The sequence below is a fragment of the Triturus cristatus genome, chromosome 3_2, assembly GCF_964204655.1.
Source record: "Triturus cristatus chromosome 3_2, aTriCri1.1, whole genome shotgun sequence".
Lineage (NCBI taxonomy): Eukaryota > Metazoa > Chordata > Amphibia > Caudata > Salamandridae > Triturus > Triturus cristatus.
This window is the reverse complement of record NC_140584.1, coordinates 176795073-176815078: the sequence shown is the minus strand read 5'-3', so window position 1 is coordinate 176815078 and position 20006 is coordinate 176795073. Positions and strand designations below refer to the sequence as shown.

The 20006-nt window shown below is 40.1% G+C and overlaps 1 protein-coding gene across 1 annotated transcript in view; it reads right to left on the bottom strand.

Moving 5' to 3' along the window:
* DPP10 (dipeptidyl peptidase like 10) overlaps positions 1 to 20006 on the bottom strand; it is a 1675128-nt gene that overhangs the window by 352678 nt on the left and 1302444 nt on the right. The window contains exon 13 of the mRNA XM_085647459.1: positions 12586 to 12693. Coding sequence (XP_085503585.1) covers positions 12586 to 12693 — 108 coding nt within the window. The remainder of the gene's footprint in view (positions 1 to 12585; positions 12694 to 20006) is intronic.

The window sequence follows — 20006 nt, the reverse complement described above, 5'->3', positions numbered from 1 at the left end:
TGTTGCACCTCTTCACGCCACCCCTGGGGAGACATATGATTCTGACTCGTTCCCAGGTTTACAAAATGTTGTGAATCTGGGAATGCAGCAGAATCCATGGGTTTTGCGTGGGAACACCCACAGCAACACCCATGGCATGCTTCTTTCACGCAAAGTGATGCGTGAAAAGGGGCCATATTTACAAGGCCATGAAAAGCCACGCAGGGTGGCTTTGCAAGACCTTGTAAATATGGGGCAGCACACTGCACCGCCTCTGCGTCAAAAAAAGTGAAGCACCGTCGGACATGGGGCTTATAAGCCCCATTGTTTTTAGGTATTCCCCTGCTGAATTTATTCATTTTTATTAAAATAGACAGGCACGTATCTCATTTTTGGGTGTGCTGCAGAACTTTTCGATACAGCAAACAAATGATGGACGGAATGCTGACAATGCAAACATTCTCCCCCAGTCAAAAGATCTGGGTTAAATCCATCGTTCTTTTGCCCACTACACCACCCCAGTTTGGACCCAGCCATATGCAAATCAGTCTTGACCCTGTGCCCCATGGGAACAGTCCAGACCGAATTGCCAGGCCAGGTCCTCCCTGGACCAGAAACAAGCATCCTGGGACCGGTTTCAGGGTATGTCACCCTTCTTCAGCCAGGCTAGCTTGAATCCAGTGGCACAGTGAGCAGGGGACCCACGTCTGGGCATACCCATCCCACTGAGGGCGAAAAGTGTTACAGCAAACAAATGATGGACGAAATGCTGACAATGCAAACATTCTCCCCCAGTCAAAAGATCTGTTTTTGCAGAACTTTTTGAGGCACTAGAGAGCACTGGCTCACTGGCTCATCATATTGTCAGCGCTGGGACGCTCAAGGGCAGCCATGCGCTTTAGAAATTCTTTTTCATTTCATTTCATTTCATTTCACTGGTAAACTTCTATTCATGTCACTGCTTTTGGGACCTAATGCTGGAGATCTCAAGGGCAGTGCCTAGAGTCACAAGGTGAGAGGCAGGGGTCACAGATACAAACTCTATGGTCTCTAACTGCCATCCAAGAGCACCATTTAGATTCTGGAGTAGAATGGATGACTAATAAGATATGACAGAGAATAACAGAACAAAATTCCGTGCTTTTACATGCAAAAAACTGTCTGATCACCATGCAAAATGTAATACGTTTTCTGAGAAAATATTACGGTCCCTTTGTATCAGTCCTCTCAGTCACATTGGTTGAAATCATGACATTTGAGCTTGTCGTAATATTTTCAGAATTACTTGTTATCAGTGGAATTTTTAAACAATACCTGAATCAACCGCCTGGAAAACCCCTGAAGGAAAGAGTGTGTCCTCGGAATATTGAGGTAGGGATCTCGATGGAGCCAAAGAAACACTCATTCCACAGGTTTATCCGAACTAAAATCATATGTAAAGCTGGGAGCTACTGGAGTGATTGAGTCCCCATACCAATGCTAAACACGTGTCTACTGATCATAAGATCGCAGTCACGATTCACAACTAATATCAAGCATAGGCGTTCATTGTGTAGTTGATGTGGGAGAGAGCTCTCATCAAACCTTATGCTTCATCTGGCAGATTTGCTCTGCCTACTCCTGAATACGGTGTAATATGACATCCCGATCAATGTAACATGAAAGTGGAATGTCGGTTGGAGTTAAGGGGGCAATTGCTCTATTTTTGTAGTTTCGAGATTCAAAAGCCATTTTGTGTTCTAATACTCGGGGATTTACATACAGCTCAGTCACTCAAAGCTTTCTAATCAGAGTAGTAGTCAAAATACTCAACTAATTTAGCAGTATTAAAACTGATGTGATCAATGCCAAGGTTGATTATTGCTAACCAAAATGATTCATACATACATTAACTAACATCTTCAACAGTGGGACAAAGCAACAGCAAAGCTGTCGAATTATTTGCAGTTCTTTTTTAGAAGGAGAGCACATAAGGTGGCCAGAGCATCCCCTAGAAAAAATTAATAATGGAGAGTAAAGGTGAGGATCAATAAAAATATGTAGGACCTCAATCCCATATAGTGTCTAGAGCTATCAGCTGATTTGCAAGGAGCAATGGAGAGAGAATGCATTACTTTCCCTTTGTAAAGAGAATAAGACTAGACATGTACCACCCAGCAAAAATATATGTGGTTTTGTACCTTCACGAGGTGAACATAAACTTGTTCTCTAGCCCTTCAAAGATTCTTGCAACCGTTTCAGCAAAAGCCGCAGGCAGGCATCATACATTTGAATAATTCCTCCTCAGTATGTCCTATTGTGGGGATATCCCGGATAACAAATTTGTCTTAATGATGAATTCTTATCTCCAGCCTACCCTGAAAGTTATGCATAGGAGGGATGCAAGAGTGTGTAGAGTTAGTGGCACTTTAAGGACGGATTTAGAGAAAAGAATGGCCTGCTATGTGTGGGACATATTTAGGTGGCAGTGTGGAGGATGGAGGTAGTGGTAAAAATTGGGGGGAGAAGGAGAATGGTGGCATTGGGACTTTGCAGGCGGATGACAGAAAGGCTCCTGACACAGAGGACAGGAGCAGGTGACTAACAGCCTCACTGCCAATTGCCCTGAGAAGTCACATTTGGCAACAACAGGAACCTTCCCTGCTGCTGCGAAGGATCGCTGATGTCATGGATGTAACTTTTTCAAACTTCTCAATCGTTGCACATTGAGAAGTTTGCAATATAATAAAAAAAATGCTGATTTGCGGTTCGGGAGTCTGCAAATGCAAACATTTCTAATAAAAAGCCTGCAGAACAAATTATTTGCAGAATGCAACGGAATTGCAAAAAGGTGTAACTATGTGGTAATATATGCACATATTGGACACCAAATAATGTACAACAAAATTGTCAAAGTTTGGGAATTCCAACAAGTTTGCTTTATTATTCAAAACCCTTTAAATGTGTAAATAAGCATAAAAGCATTAGTTTTACAATGAATGTTCAAAATCCTTTTCTGAATTAAGAAAATATATCAAACATGCATAATTGACATAATTAGTAGCTAATGTTATCCATCTCATGCAGATTTAACTGCATTTCTTGTTATGAAGTATGTTAATTAAGAATTAATTCATGTGTTATTAGCGTACTGTATTACAATGGGAGACTTCTTAATTTTCCAAATAATGTCTTTTCCTGTATTATACATTTTGGTTACGTTTTGGTAGAGAATATTTATGAGAAATTGAGCAAGAAACTGAAATATTGTCTTTATCATTTCATTTTTTTTTAAAAGGTGGATCTGAATATCATAGAAAAACGTCCAATGCACTTTTGAAAATTCCTTGTTGGCCCTTTGCCTCCTGTGCACTGGACAAACTTTATTTCACCTTCTCTTTCTACAATCTGGAATAAACATGTTTCTTTAAAAAAATAGTCAGGGACCCCAATGTGGTTTCTGCAGAAAATTTGCCAAAGAGAACATTTTTTTTTTCATTTTTTTTCTGGGGAAAATATTAGTGCACCATCCAAATTTACCATTTAGGGCCTCATTATGATGTCGGGTGGAAAGCCATCTGACATATCATCAGAGGATTGCCCCCCGACATCAGAGGTTTCTGTCCGACCACCGTATTACGATATTGGCGGTTAGAGGGAAACCTACAGTGAAATTCTGCTCGGATTCCATCGGGCTCAAGGAGCCCCTTGGGCGGAGGGTGGATCGTAATCCTCAAAATGGAGGAGGTGCCTGCTCATGCACCACCATGGGGATTACGATGCACATTTTCGACAGCCTTTCTATGTCGGTCTGATACCTATGCATCGGGTGGCCACCGCATGGTGCCTGCCACACGGTGCATGGAGGGTTAAAAAGTGTAAATTTCCTATTGCGACTTGTGCTTCAGACCACAGCACAAGCCTCAATAATAGTAAAGATACACTTTCCGACCGCCATAAAGGCGGTCACCTCCTAATTTGGGAAGCAGGACTGCCGTCTCCTTGTCGGCTGTTCCCATGTCAGACATGATGCCGGTCGGATTCTTGTCCAACTGGCGTCATAATGGGGCCCATTGTGTTGTTGAATGTGAAGCAAAGAACTTCCCTCAGCATGAGATAAACAACATTTAGAAAAGATCCAACACCTGTATGATGCAGAAATGAAAAACTATACACTAATTCTGCTGAAAGTTTTACTTTTCAAACTTCACAAATGTTGTTGCCTCAAATTTACAAAAGTTTACATAACAAGATTTTGCGTAAAATGTTTTGTTGCAGGATATTGGTATGAGCAGAAAATTGTCTTGCTGAGTACTCCTCAATACTTTTTTACACAGGTTATGTGTGTACTTGATCGGTTCTAATGTGATACAAGCAAACCACTTTTTAACACCTTTGTGTAATTTCACAAAAGTCTGCAAAATGTTGCAAAAAACAATGTTTACTACTGCATGTGTGCCACGTATGCTTTATGACAATCAGTACCTTATTGCACAAAAAGATTTACTTGACAGTTTTGTCCTGTCTATACATATCTTGTCGGATGTGGCAATATGTGTGTGCTTTCTCCCACTTTAGTGCCACTTAGTCATTTTTACACAGATACATAATTAGATGTGCAGACGTGGAAAATGCATTTCAAATGTGTGAAAGCACATACAATGATCTCATTGTGTATATTCACCTAATTTGAATTGCATATTTCTGAATATTTCCCTCAGTATGCAAATCAATGCTTAATTAGTGCAGGTGGCATACCACGCTACTCATTTTTGTGGACCAGAACATATATTTCATAAACGAGTCTTCGACCATGAGCAAGAGAAAGAAAGGCAGACAAGAGAGAAAAAGGATCAGAAAGACAGAAAAACATGTAGATGGTAACGCATGGATGAAAAAAGATGCTGTAAGAATGAGATTAAGAAAGATGAAGCAGAAATAAATAAGCATGAAGTGGAATCAAAACTAGACAGTGCTGATTGTTGGTGACCGGAGCATTCAAACTCCGCCTGCAGTCTCTTTGTAAAAAACGTTTGCTCTTGTAATAATTATATTTTTTAAAATATAATCACTGATTCACTTGTTAGAGGAGTTTTGGAACATATACATTGTGTTGCTTCCATCACATGCACACGAAAGATACCTTTGGGTGCTTAAGTTTGCTGCTTGTAATTTTGGAATTGCCATGCATGAGTTACTACTTATTGAATATATTCGCCTTACTCATACATGGAAAAACATTTGAATTGAACCAACATGTTTTCCGTCACGATTGGTCTCTGTGTAGTTTCTGCATTATCAATACATCTGATAACTTATGAATAAAATGTTTAAAATCAGTACCCCTTCACAGCTAACACCAGCAGAAATTGCCCATAATGGTCAACATATGAGATTTGTTTTTAGGGTGCCTGTCGCTTTCAGATCTGGAGATTTCCCAGCATGCCGGTGAGCACTTGGCGTTACTTAACCCATGAGCACTAAGAGGATACAACGATTTTAGGGGAACCAGGGGCTATTGAGAACACCATCCTGGAAATAATGAGCTTTTTCACCACCAGTGGATCTTCTGCTGACATTTCCATAGTCTTGAAGGTATTTAAATGCACTATTCAGGGGTTATTGATTTCTCACAAGCATGTAAGAGGAAAAAATGGAGGTAGGAAGTGGAGGCCCTACTGGAGGAAGTAGTTTATCAAGCATTTTGATCAGCTAATTCGGAATTTCTATACAAGAGATGGTGTAAGGCCATGGAGGAAATTAGGGATTGCTGGAGCGAGGAATGCAAAAATGTTGTATACCCTCCCCAAATTGCATGTTTATGCTAATTAGATTAATTAATTAATTAATTAATTATAATCGAACTAATGGATTGAAGTGGAAACCATTAATCAACCTTATTAATGTGAAATACACGTGGGATTGCTTTGCATGACTTTATTAATTCGTAAACTAAATTATGTACGCATACTAATGATAGACAATTAGAATACTGCATGATATATGTTGCTTTTGTGATGTTTTTGTGATTTGTGCTTTATTTAGTAAGTATAAACCGCTTGAGTGTTGCTTTCTGCTTGATAATTACACACACATATGGGTATTAGCGAGGGAATAACATTTTATTAGTCATTTCTATGTATTAATTACGTTTTGTGTTTCTTTTGCTTAAGTTGACCATTTGGGCATGCCACAAAATGGCTGCCTCCGGTATCTAACCTGACAGTCGACGCTACACTAGGTTTTGGGTGAAGTGCGCCTGCGCTAACGCCAGCTACAGTGGCCTCGTCATGACCCTAACCAGACTGTACCCACCAAGGTCGCCCTGGGAAGCAAGCCAGCTTTTCAGAAAGAACAATAAGACGCCTTTAAAAACCGGAACAAGCAAGACTGATGATCTAAGAGACATTATTTTGTGAGAACCCTATCAGACGATTTTCGATTGTCCAATCAGAGGAGCTGAAAACCCATATTTGTTACATTTTGTCAATGATTTTTACTATAAATTATGGTAGAATAGAGAGGTTGGTGCGGGTTCGTTTTTGGCTTTTCTCGATTCCTGACGTTATGCTGACGGAGAGGACGGTGACGCTGCAGGACAGCTGTTTCCCTGAATCTTTGACGGACTAAATTAATGCCCAAACTCCTGATGAATTGAAATTATTAAATTTGATGGGCATAGATTTGCGAGACAAACAGATCTGACTTAGAGGATGACAATTAGCCAGAATAGGTAAATATGATTGGCGACTTGATTAAAAGAATTATTTAATTTGCATTAATTAGATAAAGATTTGCATACTGCGGCAACGCCATGCGAGGGCGGCGCTACGCTTTCAACAGAGGCCATTGGCTGTATCCATGTATGCAGACGATATGGTTTTGTATGTGCGTGAGCCAGTGCTGTATTTGGAACAACTCATTAGGGAATATGTACGATTTGAATGGTACTCTGGTTTGGGGATAAACTGGAATAAATCGGTGGTGGTCTCTCTGACAGAGTGCACGACTCAATTCGAACTGGGGTTCCCATTGGAATGGAGGGAGGACCCAGTTAAATATTTAGGGGTGTGGATACACAGGGATCCGCAGAAGATTATTAGTGCAAACTATGGCACCGCGGTCGTCCGACTTGAGGAACAGGTCACCAGATGGATACGCCTACCGTTGTCATTTGCTGACAGGGTGGCTCTCCTTAAGATGGTGGTTCTCCCCAGATTCTTATACCTGTTTGGCACCGTTCCCATCATATTAAGATCGCATTTCTTCCAGACGCTCCGTGGCTTATTGATTACGCTAGTTTGGGGGGGGAAAAAAGCCGCGCGTTAAATGGGACGTTCTGACACTGCCCTATGAGTCGGGAGGATTTAAGGTGCCGGATATGCACCTATATTACCTATGCGCCCAAGCACAGTATGCCTTTTATTGGCTAAATGCACCACCGTACACCCCCCATGTCGCTGTTGAGGCGGGGGCGGTGAACCCGTTACCACTGCAAGCAATGATTGTCAACGACACTACGGTATTTGAAAACGATGAAGTTGACACAGTGCAATGTACAGCGCATGCTTGGAGAGAACTCGGGAAACGTGCCCGGAGGCTGCCGCTATATGCTCCGGCGATGCCCCTTCTGCATCACGGGAAAATCTCGGTGACAACCGAAGCGGGCTCCTTGAAAGTTTTGCAGAAGGTGGGAGCGCGCACCATGGGGGATATATATCCTAATGGCCAGTTTATTGATCTTAATGCATTTGTGGGGGGTGAGGACAGGCCCGCTATGGCAACGTTTGTATACTGCAGACTAAGAGCCGCGCTTGTGGCCCTGCACACGTGCTTCCCTGAGGAGCCTCCAGCTCTGACGGCTTTGCAATTGCTGTATACCTCGCAACTTCGAACTAAACTGGTCACTCGACTGTACAACGCCTCGCAAACAGATGAGGCTGCTGTTACTCTGGGCCCCATGAATAGGTGGAATGAAATCCTGCCACAGAAGCTCACTGAAGATGAATGGGTAGATTGTTGTAGGCTTACAGGACAACTTACAGCCAATGGTAACCTACGGCTGATCCACTATAAATACATTCATCAGATGTATTATACACCAGTGCAACTTCATAAATATGGACTCCGGGATTCGCCTTGTTGTAGACGCTGTGGTGCAGACACGGCTGACTTTTGCCACTTGTCCTGGACCTGTCCAAAGGTATCTGATTTCTGGGGTAAAGTTACGGGGGCGGTGGCGGAAATGGTGGGTGAGCCTCTTGTATGTACTATGACCCTCTGTCTTCTGGGGAATGTGTTAAAGCTCAAAGCTAGCAATCGTAAGCTAGCAGCCTTGGCGCTACTCTTGGCTAAACGTAGGGTCTCGATTCATTGGGATGGTAGGCCGGCGCCGCAGGTAGCACAGTGGCTCAAAGATATAGCATATTGTCGGGACCAACTTCTATGCTATTGGGAGGAGCTGCCGCAAGCTTCGAGGCCGCGAGACATTTGGGGACCTTTCACTGCTTATCTATTGGCTCATTCCACTGCTGAATAGTGCTTCCTGGGTGACTGCTGGATGTGATATGTGCTTTCTTCCTCTGCCGTCTATTGCTATGATGTACTTGACATTGTTGATACTGTACCAACTTCATGCTATGTGTTCTGCACTATGATACCCAGAGCCATCAGGCGCTGTTTGTGTGTTTTTTCTGTTACTGTGAAAACTTTATAAATAAAAAAAAAAAAATAAATAAAAAAAAAATTAGATAAAGATTGAATTAATTAACTACAGAATGAGTTGGGTTGTTAATTCATTGAAAATGTATTAATTTAAAGGGAAATTAGAGAATTGGAAGTCAACCTAAAACCTGCAACTAACTGATCCATCCCAATTTATGAGAGGAATACTAAAAGGTGAAGTTCAGGGCCTAATGAGTATCAGAAGGTTGCGTAGATTTGTTGCTCATTAGGTTAAAAAGGTAATTCCTTTCATGCCAGCGTTTGGAAGATAATCGCCTCCCGAGAAACACAGATTGATGGTGAGTAAATGTTGGTGTTATGGGCCCCACCAGCGAATGTATGCATAGTGTATGTCTGTGAGATCTTTGGTCTGTGACGGAGGGAGGGATTTTGTACTCCACGCTGGAGCAGGATTACCATCTTGAAAGGGAAAGAGCCAGTGATAGGACCTTTCAACAACAGGTATACGAGGAATGGGAATCCATAGGAGGCTTTTTAGCAGGTGGGCCAAACTGAAGATTAATCAAAATTGAATCTCTCAAACCGGGGAACTTCAGGCTGGCAAATATACTAAAAAGAAATTAAGAGTGTCTTTTTTCATGGCTATTTCTCGAGATTGTATGAGGATGAACAAACAGGGAGTCATTTACTGGTACAGCAAGTGGCAGACTTCCTTGAGAAGATGCAACTGCCTGTTTTGACGCAGGAAGCGGCCTTTATTCTATCCAGACCCATAAGAGTGGTGGAGGTAGAAGACACTATAAAGTGTCACCCTATGTTCCAGGAGTAGATTTGGTACCAAAGTTTATAAGATTTTAGTTTCAACTCTTTGAACCACTTTGACCACCCTCTTTAATAATTTCTTAGATGGAGGACACGTCCCAGATTCCTTCTGCATAGGGGTGTTGGGGAATTTTTTGAACTCAGGCAAATTACCATCATATCAGGGATTTTATAGTCCGATAACCTTATTGTATTATGATTATAAGATTTATACAAAATGTTTAGCCATTACGGTTGATAAAGTTTCCCTCTTTCTCATGGCCAAAGATCAGATGGTTTCATCAGTGGGCCTAGCCTTTATGCCAACTCACATTTTATGAATTAGTTTATTGACATGGTTACAGCAGAAGCAATCCCTGCTGTGATTTTGCTGATTGATGTTGAGATGGCCTTTGACCTGCTAACTGGAGATATTTAATTAAGATTTTAGATGTTTCAGTTTCCTTTTCAGTTCATGAGATCTCTTCAGCTATTGTATCAAGAAGCTATGTCCTTGCTGGTCATTAATAACTCTTCTTCAGGTCAAATTAGTTTTAGATGTGGCACAGGCAAGGGTGTCCCCTCTCTCCCTTGCTGTTTACCTTTTTTGTCAAACCACTGGCACAACATATCCGCTCCAATTTGGAGATAGATTCCCCCCTTACCTTCTGTGTCAAAAACTAAGTTATATGCAGAGGATATGGCTCTTTTTTGGCCCCAAATTCGTCTGAGATAAAGAATGCTTTGCAAACAATAAAAACGTTTACGAATGTAGGGGACTACAAAATTAATGTAGTGCAAACACAGAGTCTCCTTTTGAACACCACAGTACAGATTCTTCCTCCCAATTTGAGGGGAAATTATAGGTCAGGCCAAATAAATATTCGAGGGCTTACTATTTGGAGGAACCGATTGAAATGTTTAAGAATAATTGCAAGCCGATGATGACTAAAACTATTACGGTACTAGAAGTTTGGAAAGACTTGTCCTCGACAATTGTGGGATGCATTACCTTCATTAAAATGTCAATTTTGCCCTATTTTTGTTTCTTTTTCTATCAATTCCCTGAAAGATGGATGCTAATTTTTTTTAAAAGAGTAGAACAAGTAATGTCCTCTTTTATATGGAGCCAGAAACGCTCTTGGGTGAGACTTGGGGCTCTCAAATGCCTAAGCTCGAAGCAGACTTCAGATTTTCAGAGTTTCAAAGATACTATATGGTCTCTTTTATTTTGCAGCTCCGTAGACTATCAGTTCGGCCCTCCATGTTTTATAATTCGATTTTACAACTGATGTTGCAAAGATTGGGGGGTCACTGATACAGGCTGGACCATCTAAATCCCCCTATCACCCAAAAAAGTTAGATATAAATTCCAAAACTTCATGGTGCACTGGAAGGATACATTTGTTCGGGAATATGGAATCTACAGAGTGATGTGGAGAGCCGATTGAGATACTGTAAATTCCTCTCCTCCGGCTGGACAGATGAGATAATAGATAAATGGGTAGATTTAGCGGTCCATAATGTGGGTTACTTATTTATTAGAAAAGTATTAAAATCCCCTCAAGCCCCATTCACAGGTACAAATCTCCACAAACGTCTACACTTTTTTCATATAGTCAAATGAAGGCCATCTTTTTAAATATACAGATGGGGAGGCAGGGGATTGACTCCTCTCTGGATTTTGTTTGGCAAGTGTTTAGGAAGGAAAAAATGAATACACCTCTGAGGTACTGGTATTGAAAACTACATAATGGTTCAGAAGAGATGATTGACAAGCTGATTGGTAAATGGCAATGGGAGACGGAGACAGGGATTGAGATAAATAATAAGCAATGGAGGATATAATTTGAGTTTAGCTACTGTAGCCTTCGGGTACTCATTTCCATTGGATGGCCTGATATAATGGTTGGATGCTGTACTATACCCCCTGCTTTTTACGCAAAGCATTTCCTGCAGTTTCTAGTGATTGCCCCAGGTATGAACAAGAAGGTGGGTGGCTACCCATGTTTTGGTTGAGCTACCAGCTTCAGTCTTTTTGGAGAGGGGTGTTCAGGAAAGTAAAAAAGATAATTGATTTAGACATCCCTCTCTCCAATAATTGCACTTCTTGGACTGCTAGAGAAAGAGAGACCAGACTATCAAGACACTGAGCACTTTATATTTATAGCAGTGAAATTAGCACACTTTTAAAATACTTCCGATTGAAAAGCTCCTATCTCCCCAAGGGTGAGGAGTGGGAAGGGAAAATGCAGAAGACTAGTTTAAGAGAGGCCTGTTATCATGCGAGGGGTAATCTCCAGGCTCAGTATGGCAGGAAATGGAGGGTTTCAGTTGAAGGGGAGGAACACGGGCACTTGGTGGATAAGAAAAAAGCACGTTATGGCAGGTTGAAGAGGAATTGAGACGTTCTAAGAATTCGTTTGGTTGTTATTTTTGTAAGCTGCTTAGAACATAATGAGATTTAAAAAAAAAACATTATTTGGGACTCTGGTTGGGTGGTGAGGGTATTTGCTTGGGTGTTAGTATACTTGCGATTGTTAGCAGACTACTTCTTGCATGAGAATTTGTGTTCCTTACCAGTATGGAGTGTAAAAAAAAAGTCATAAAAATAATTTTTAAAGAAATGATCAAGCTAAGACAACAGCAACGTCTATCGGGAACTGGTGCACCAAGGAAAGACATGTTTGTCAGACAGTAAAATAATTGTGCCTCTGTTTTGAGTGTTCCCACCTGCTAATTTCTTCTGCTGTATGCTTTAACAGTTGTGAATTGCCTGTCTCCTAACATGTTGTGCCTTAAGTGAGTTTGCCTAGTGAGGGCAAAAGTACTTAACCACTGTTAACATCCAATACCATGCGTCCAAAAAAGTTAATAAATAGTACCCCTCTTTCTAAACCTAACCTAATATTCATGTCCTTACTTTATACTTTCACTGACCTTGGATAAACTGTGTTTCTACGCATGCTGAATGACCATGTAGGGTGTTAATGTCAACGAGTAGTCACATAATTAAAAAAGAACAGACTATATTACTCTATCAAAGCTTTTTCAGACAGCATTTCAACATTTTAAATATATCAGAAAAATTAATTGCGTTTACACTCAAAGAATATATGACAAAAGGTAAGGACAGCTTACCTGTACAGAAAACATTGCAATGTGATGAAATTCACCACGGCCACCCTGCTTTACCGGAACAGTCATGAAGAACTTTGTGCCATCTTTGGAAAAAATTGGTTCTTCATTCTAAGGAAACATATTGAAACTCACATCACTAATATATATCGTATAATGAAGGATTTGACTTAAGTAAGTCTAGCTGATAGTGGTGAATTAAACTCAAGTAAACAGTATACAACGTTTTTATGTCTTGGTGGTACATGATAGTTAGTAATGGAAGGTTTACATTTAAAATGGGTATTTCTAAGAATAATATTTCAGAGATGTACAAAGGACACGGCGTTACATAAATGACATTGATTAGTGCAGAGAATAGCTCTTTATTTTCTGTGTTTTTTTATGATAAATTGCGGATTTTTTGCATTGATGACAATTTACTAAAAATTCCAGGCGTGTCAAAAGTAAGATTAAAGGCCCAATACATCAACAGAAGTGAAATCATATGACCTTTGAAAGAGTGGTGTCACAGGAAACTATGCTTCATAATTTTCAACTGAAGACATTAGAGGATCTGGCATAACCAAAGTTACCAACTGTTTTGTAAATGGAGGTTGTTAATGATATTTGGATTAAGAAAACAGATAACATTGATCTAGTTAGCATCAACAGTTTAACTAGACAGTTTTCCAAGAAAAATTGTAATCCAAAAATGGGGCTGATCTGAATGAGCTATTTTGATTTAAGAGTACTAAAAGCAAATAAAATATATTTCAGTTAAGACAAATACAAATAATGGTATTAACACTTGTTGATACTGTAGAAGTTGCTTATTGCTCTTTCAGGCCCTGATGGAATGACAAAAGCTAATGATGTATAGGCAAAGCACTGGCAAGCAAAAGTTAATGACATAGAACCAAAGCCCTAACGAGCACACACTCAGCTTCTGCTTAGCAGGTCCAACACGCCCAGGTGCGGTCCCGGCCTGGAATGCGGAGCGCAACCTCTCCAAGAGCAGCCCAAGCCCCGCGTGCCAAGTGCTTCCACTTCTCAGCCACAACGGCCAATTCCTAATACAACATCCTCTGGCTCGCGCCTACAGCTCTCGAGCAGGCGTTAAAAGGGCTACAGCAGTACACAATGGCCGCACTTCTCAACACCTGGTATGCTAGTAATGCACAATGGGACATTTCTCAGCAGCACTGTCATACAAGTAAGGCACCGTACGAGCACTTCTCAGCAGGGCCATTATACTAGTCAAGCAGGGCTTGCTACTTTAAAAATGGAAAATGGGACAGTGTCAGCACTTTGCTGAAAATATTGAATAGGGAGCCCATGTACAGCACTTGGAATGACCATTTTTTCTACACACCTTTAAGAATTCCATGTAAATAATTTAAGAGTGAGGGCAGTGGAGATATTTTCGACAGGATGGCTTTACACAATTCACACTTCATGAATGTATAATTGAGGTTGTTTCCATTCAAAAGCAACATATAGAAACTGAACAGGCCACACATTCTTCCTCCCCCTTACCACATATTAACTCTAGAGAACCCAAACTAGTGCCATCTGCCAGGAAAACCGTCAAAACAGGGTTACCGAACGCAATGAATGGGCATTATAAAAAACGTATTTTAGCACAAGGTACTATTGGTACCTTAAATGCTATGCTCAATTTCATGAGGGTTTCTCTCTCCAGCTTTTCTCCTCATATCAACCCTCTCCAACATGTTGACTCACACCTCATAAGATGCCCCCCATCTAAGAATTCAAGGAAAAAGGTAAAAACCAGTGTGCAGCTGCACAAACACAACAGTGTCACAGAGGAAACACGTAGACGCTCAGCACACTAGCTCCTTGTGTGAAAGTCACCATGAATTTTCTCAGGCCCATTTACTGACCTAACTGAGCAACAGTGTCAAATCCTCATATTCCTCTGGTCATAAAAAGGACTATCTATCACTTTTCAGGTGACTGTTTTGTCCAATGAACAGTAGGAACCCTATTCTCAACTCCCACTTTGCACACCAACCAATTAAATGTGTTTACACCCTTAGCCAGATTCCTGAATAAAGTGGGTTTTGCTTTCTAACCCTAGGCAGTGATGCAGAGAGCTGATGACTGCGGAATAGCAACATTGTTTCTAGTGTTCCCCAGTTTCATGTTTGCTGCAGAAAGTACCCAAGGCAAAAAAAAAACTTAGCAAAGTTCTGTTTATATCACTGTCTTTGCAACATGAGACTAGGTGCCGCAAGGGCAGTGCCAGTGGTCACATGGAGGAAGCCAGGTGTTACATTTGCAGAGGAAGCCAGGTGTTGCATCTACAACCCCTGCAACCCACCAATTGTCGTCCTTGATTCTGAGGTGTTTTTGATACTCTAATGAATTGGTGTTTTTAAAGAAAGCAGTGAGATGTGGAATTGATATGATGGGCTCCTCTCACCACAGTTTTAAATTACAGCACGCTTCTAATTCACTGGAGAACAAAAAACCATTACTAATAGCACAGTAGCACAAAAAAAGTAAAGATTAAAAGCAATGCATTGTTAAGATATGCAGAAAGGGTAAATAAGCACAAATTATCGGGCATATTTCTCAAAGAGTTGCGTCATCCTTGCACCATGCAACGGGGTGCTAGAGCCACGTAACTCTTAAGTTAGATTTGTTAAGCCCCGTAAGGCAATGCAATGTCCCTGCCTGGCCAGATAAATCTTAAGTAACGCAAGGCAGTGTAAATCTCTGCCTTGAATTACCCTGCCCCAGGGAAGAGTTTCATGGGTGGAGTGTTGGTGTTCCCACACATACATTTAAAAATTCAGAAGAGAGGGGCCCCGTGCCACAAAAGGGGTGGAGCACCACCAGACACAAGTCAAAACAACAATTCCCCTTTTGGAAGAACAGAGTCTGTCAATACATTCACAACTAAATACACACGATCACCAGGACAAGACACCCAAAAATCATCTCCATAACAACATGTATATTAAAAAGAATTTTTCCTATATTTTTTTATTAGTTATAAAATTGATCAGATAAGAAAACACAAAAATTCATAAAAATACAATAAAACAGTGAAACAAATGTTGTTGTTCAGGACAATAATGCACAGAGTCCTACCTATACATAGAACACACTACAACATACATTAGTGTAAAATAAAGGGAGACTCAGTAAGTAACATATTTTGATCTCTTATCAACAGGCAGAAGGAGACATATGATCATGATCTGCTATTTTCCTAGTTGATTATGTCAACAATAGGGTAATTCGGAAACTAGGAGTCACAACGATCTATACTCTCCCTCCTATGAGTGCGTCGACGCGTTTCGGTGGAGATTTGTGGATAACTGACCACCTTCTTCAGGACAAGTAATAATATTCTCCCATGTCGTCAGAAAACAGTCTAAATCAAATCATAGAGATTACATATTAAAACACTTATTGCAATCATAAACTTAAAACACAGACAATACATTGTTATAGATAAACCCTAGCTGAAATATACGGGTGATGACAAAATATTTTTAAGTACACAATGAAGACAGAACAGGCCAAAATAGCATAGTGTTGTTCTCCTGGTGATCATCCATACGTTTCTTAATACACACAACACACAAAGATTTCACACTCATCGGGGATATAAAAAGATCCCATCAAACCACAATTAAATACCTTATAGACCAGAGAAGAATAGACAACGGCTACTGAAGGGATATTAGCCTCCTCCTTGTGCCTCATCCAGGCTACTCAATAGGCCAAATACTGTAATTAATAATAATTTCAGGCATTAGAGTGGCCTAAATCACTAGAATATATTAGCTAATCTAGCTATACCCACAGCACCAAAGATTACCTGGTATAATCTTTTTCCGTTTTATTCTTTCGAAGCAGATGTGGGCGTTTAGTGGGTAAAAGGTCTAAAAGTCTGAAAGAAAAGACACAAAACTACTATCTTACTTGTCTATTATAGATTGGATTTTTTTAGGTATATCTCTAGCAATCAAACTCAAAAGTATATAGAGATTACCTTAGCTGAATAAATGGGTCGAAAACCTCAAAGATGAATTATGTCATAAACGGTGGAAGTATCTATTTTTTTCTCCTCATAGGTAAGTACACGGTGGATACAATCCTATAGCCTAAAAACAGAAAACATATATTATAAGTACATTTATATCTTTCTCTGCCTGCTCGTTATATTAGGTGAGACACAGTCCAAAAGCCCCGAGAAGCCCAGAGATTGGCGGTTCTACTAGGGCAATGGACATAATTATAGGCATATTGGCAGACTCCTTATTTCAAGTCAACTCCAATGTTAGCCACCATATGGTCCGTGGAAGGCACGACAATCCTATTACAGGACTCATCTAGTATGTGCTCGCCACCACAGGGAGCCATATTTGAATTAAAACCTAAAACCTAAACCCTATCAGCAGGAATGCAATCAGACGTTCAGACTATTTCAGGACTCAGCTAATGTGTGCTAGCCACCCAAGGGAAACCTATTTGAATTCAAAGTATAGTCTATTGTTGTAAAACCAATAAAGACAACCTGAGCTACAAACTCTAACTAATGGGCCCGTTGCAAATATTTAGAGTTACAGTCAACAAGTACCTCTACCCTGTCAGCAAGAATGCATTAGGACATGAAAAAGCACGAACGAACAATCCTCGTCGCTCTCACCTTGTCTCAGCGCGTACGCGTCAGGAAATGATTCTACGGGTCCCACCAGCACGACTACGCACAATCCATGGCTCGTGATTTATACTCGATAACCATGAGTTGATTGAAATCAGCTGTAATGAGTTGAGGCTTCACCGTGGCGGCCATGTTGGGTACCCTTGACACTGAAACAAAAGGGCTGACGGGCCCTACAAATGCATCGTCTGGTATCGAGTCGAGACGATCAATGAGGCGGCCATCTTTGACTGCCCTATAGTTGATTACCTACGGCCATCCATTCGATCTAGTAGAGTGATAGATGCTCAATACCTCTAGAGAGTAGATGCAAAGTTGCATATAATCCTATAAGAATAAATTAGGTAACTCTGCAACAGCTTGTACAAAATGACGATCATTTTCATACAAAGCATTTATCGTTTAGACTATAGGAAAATACAGAGAATAGCTGAAGCATGTTCAAGTGAACATGTCCATAAACATGCGAGCTAGAAACAGCACCGTAGTTTGTCATATCGAGAATAGGGGAATGAAACATTTCGGCATTCAACCGCATTAAGCATTATGGACTACATCGTCTGGTTGCAGGCAGAGACGACCAGTGTGGCGGCCATCTTTGACTGCCCTATAATTAATTAAATACGGCCATCCATCCGTTCAAAGAGCGAGATTGATGCTCGATACCTCTAGAGAATAGATGCAAAACTGCATTTAATCATATGAAAATTAATTTAGGTTACTCTGCAAATGCTTAAAAATGACGATCATTTTCATACACAGCACGTATTGTTTAAACTCAAGGACAATAAGGAGAATAGCTAAAGCATGTTCAAATAAACATGTCCAAAAACGTGCGGGCTTTCCTGTTGATAAGAGATCAAAATATGTTACTTACTGAGTCTCCCTTTATTTTACACTAATGTATGTTGTAGTGTGTTCTATGTATAGGTAGGACTCTGTGCATTATTGTCCTGAACAACAACATTTGTTTCACTGTTTTATTGTATTTTTATGAATTTTTGTGTTTTCTTATCTGATCAATTTTATAACTAATAAAAAAATATAGGAAAAATTCTTTTTAATATACATGTTGTTATGGAGATGATTTTTGGGTGTCTTGTCCTGGTGATCGTGTGTATTTAGTTGTGAATGTATTGACAGACTCTGTTCTTCCAAAAGGGGAATTGTTGTTTTGACTTGTTCCCACACATACACACATGGATTTTCATGCATTCCCAGATTTACCGTTAGTGGTAGAACGGGTAATGTGTTAAAATATTACGCCTTCCCTGGTGAGGCATAACAAGGAGAAATATTTATATTTCCTCGTGTTTTCCTCTTTTTCTGTGGGCTGCATTCTGTCCCACACTTAGAAAGAGCACAATGCCTCAGGGCATTGTTTTTGTGATGAAAGGTGTCCCTTCCTGCATAAAAACAATCCTGCTTATAACACAGGCACCCTTGCACCATGGCTGCGCTGTGTGATTTTTTAAATAAATGTTCCTCTAAATGATTTGCAAGAAGCAAGGCAATTTATCTAATCAGCCCATTCATAGCTGTTGCATTGTTTTACCATACATTCTGGTTACAATTTACATTGTGGGATGATCACCAAATGTAATGATAAAATAGAGGAAAATAGGAACTCATAGCTTCTTTTCTTTAAATGAAACCAGTCAGTTAAACAGTTCTCTATTAATTTATAAAGCAATCGCATTTACTGCCTATATTTTAACACTTGCATTGTATAATGCTTTGCATCAGTTTAACAGATTTAGCATGATAAAAATATTTAATCTGGGTATTTGACATTAAATTGTTACAGTGAACTGGTGTATATACACGTCACCCAGTTCCTTTAAAAGTTAATGTTTTTTAAAACCAGTTTGCAACTTTCTATAAAGTTATGTTTGAGAAGATGTCCTTCTCTTCACATTCTCACTCTATAGACAACATTCACCCAAGGTTTGCTTTTGCGTGGCAAACTATGATTTATTATGAAAGAAGAAGGCAGTTCTGTGTACAAATGAAATTCTTTATAAACCTATTTGTTTATGAACGTATTTTTACTATCACATACAAAGGGCATTTTGCAATAAATATTGACTTTTTCCACAGTGAAAACTACCTGTATGCCAACAACATCAAATAATGGACAAGATATATCTTCAAACAAGCAGGCTAAATATTGAAAAAGGACTCAGCCCTGCTCAAGCACACCACAAATAATATTATATACAAGGGTTTCCAAGGTGTGGGTTCAGCCGTGCATTTTCAGGAAAGATTAATAACCTTTGAAATCTTGTGCAGTACTCTGCTCATTTTAAATGCTATTCTCTCCATTGCTGCCTGTTTGCCCAGCTCTTCCAGCCAGTTGTACTCATTTAATTTCTTAACACAATTATAATGTCTGAGGCTCCTTTTTCTGGCATGTAGCTCTCATCACAAAAGCATTGATGCTAAGATGTAACCAGGAGAGTGTTGATAAGACCAGCTATTGCAACATCAAAGGGAGCCATAAAAGACTGTTGAATAAAAAAGCACAACACATCCTTCAAAGGCTGCATAATTGGGAACTGCTGCAAATCTCTCATGCATGATTAACCATAACAACACACTCTATTGTTTCCTATACCTGCCTTGAAGATCTTATCACACGTCTGGAAATGGGTTGCTGTAAGCTATAGACAACTTGAGATCAAAAGACTGACTTTTCAAAGGTCTCATTACCTGAACTTAACTTTGTACTCATGTTATT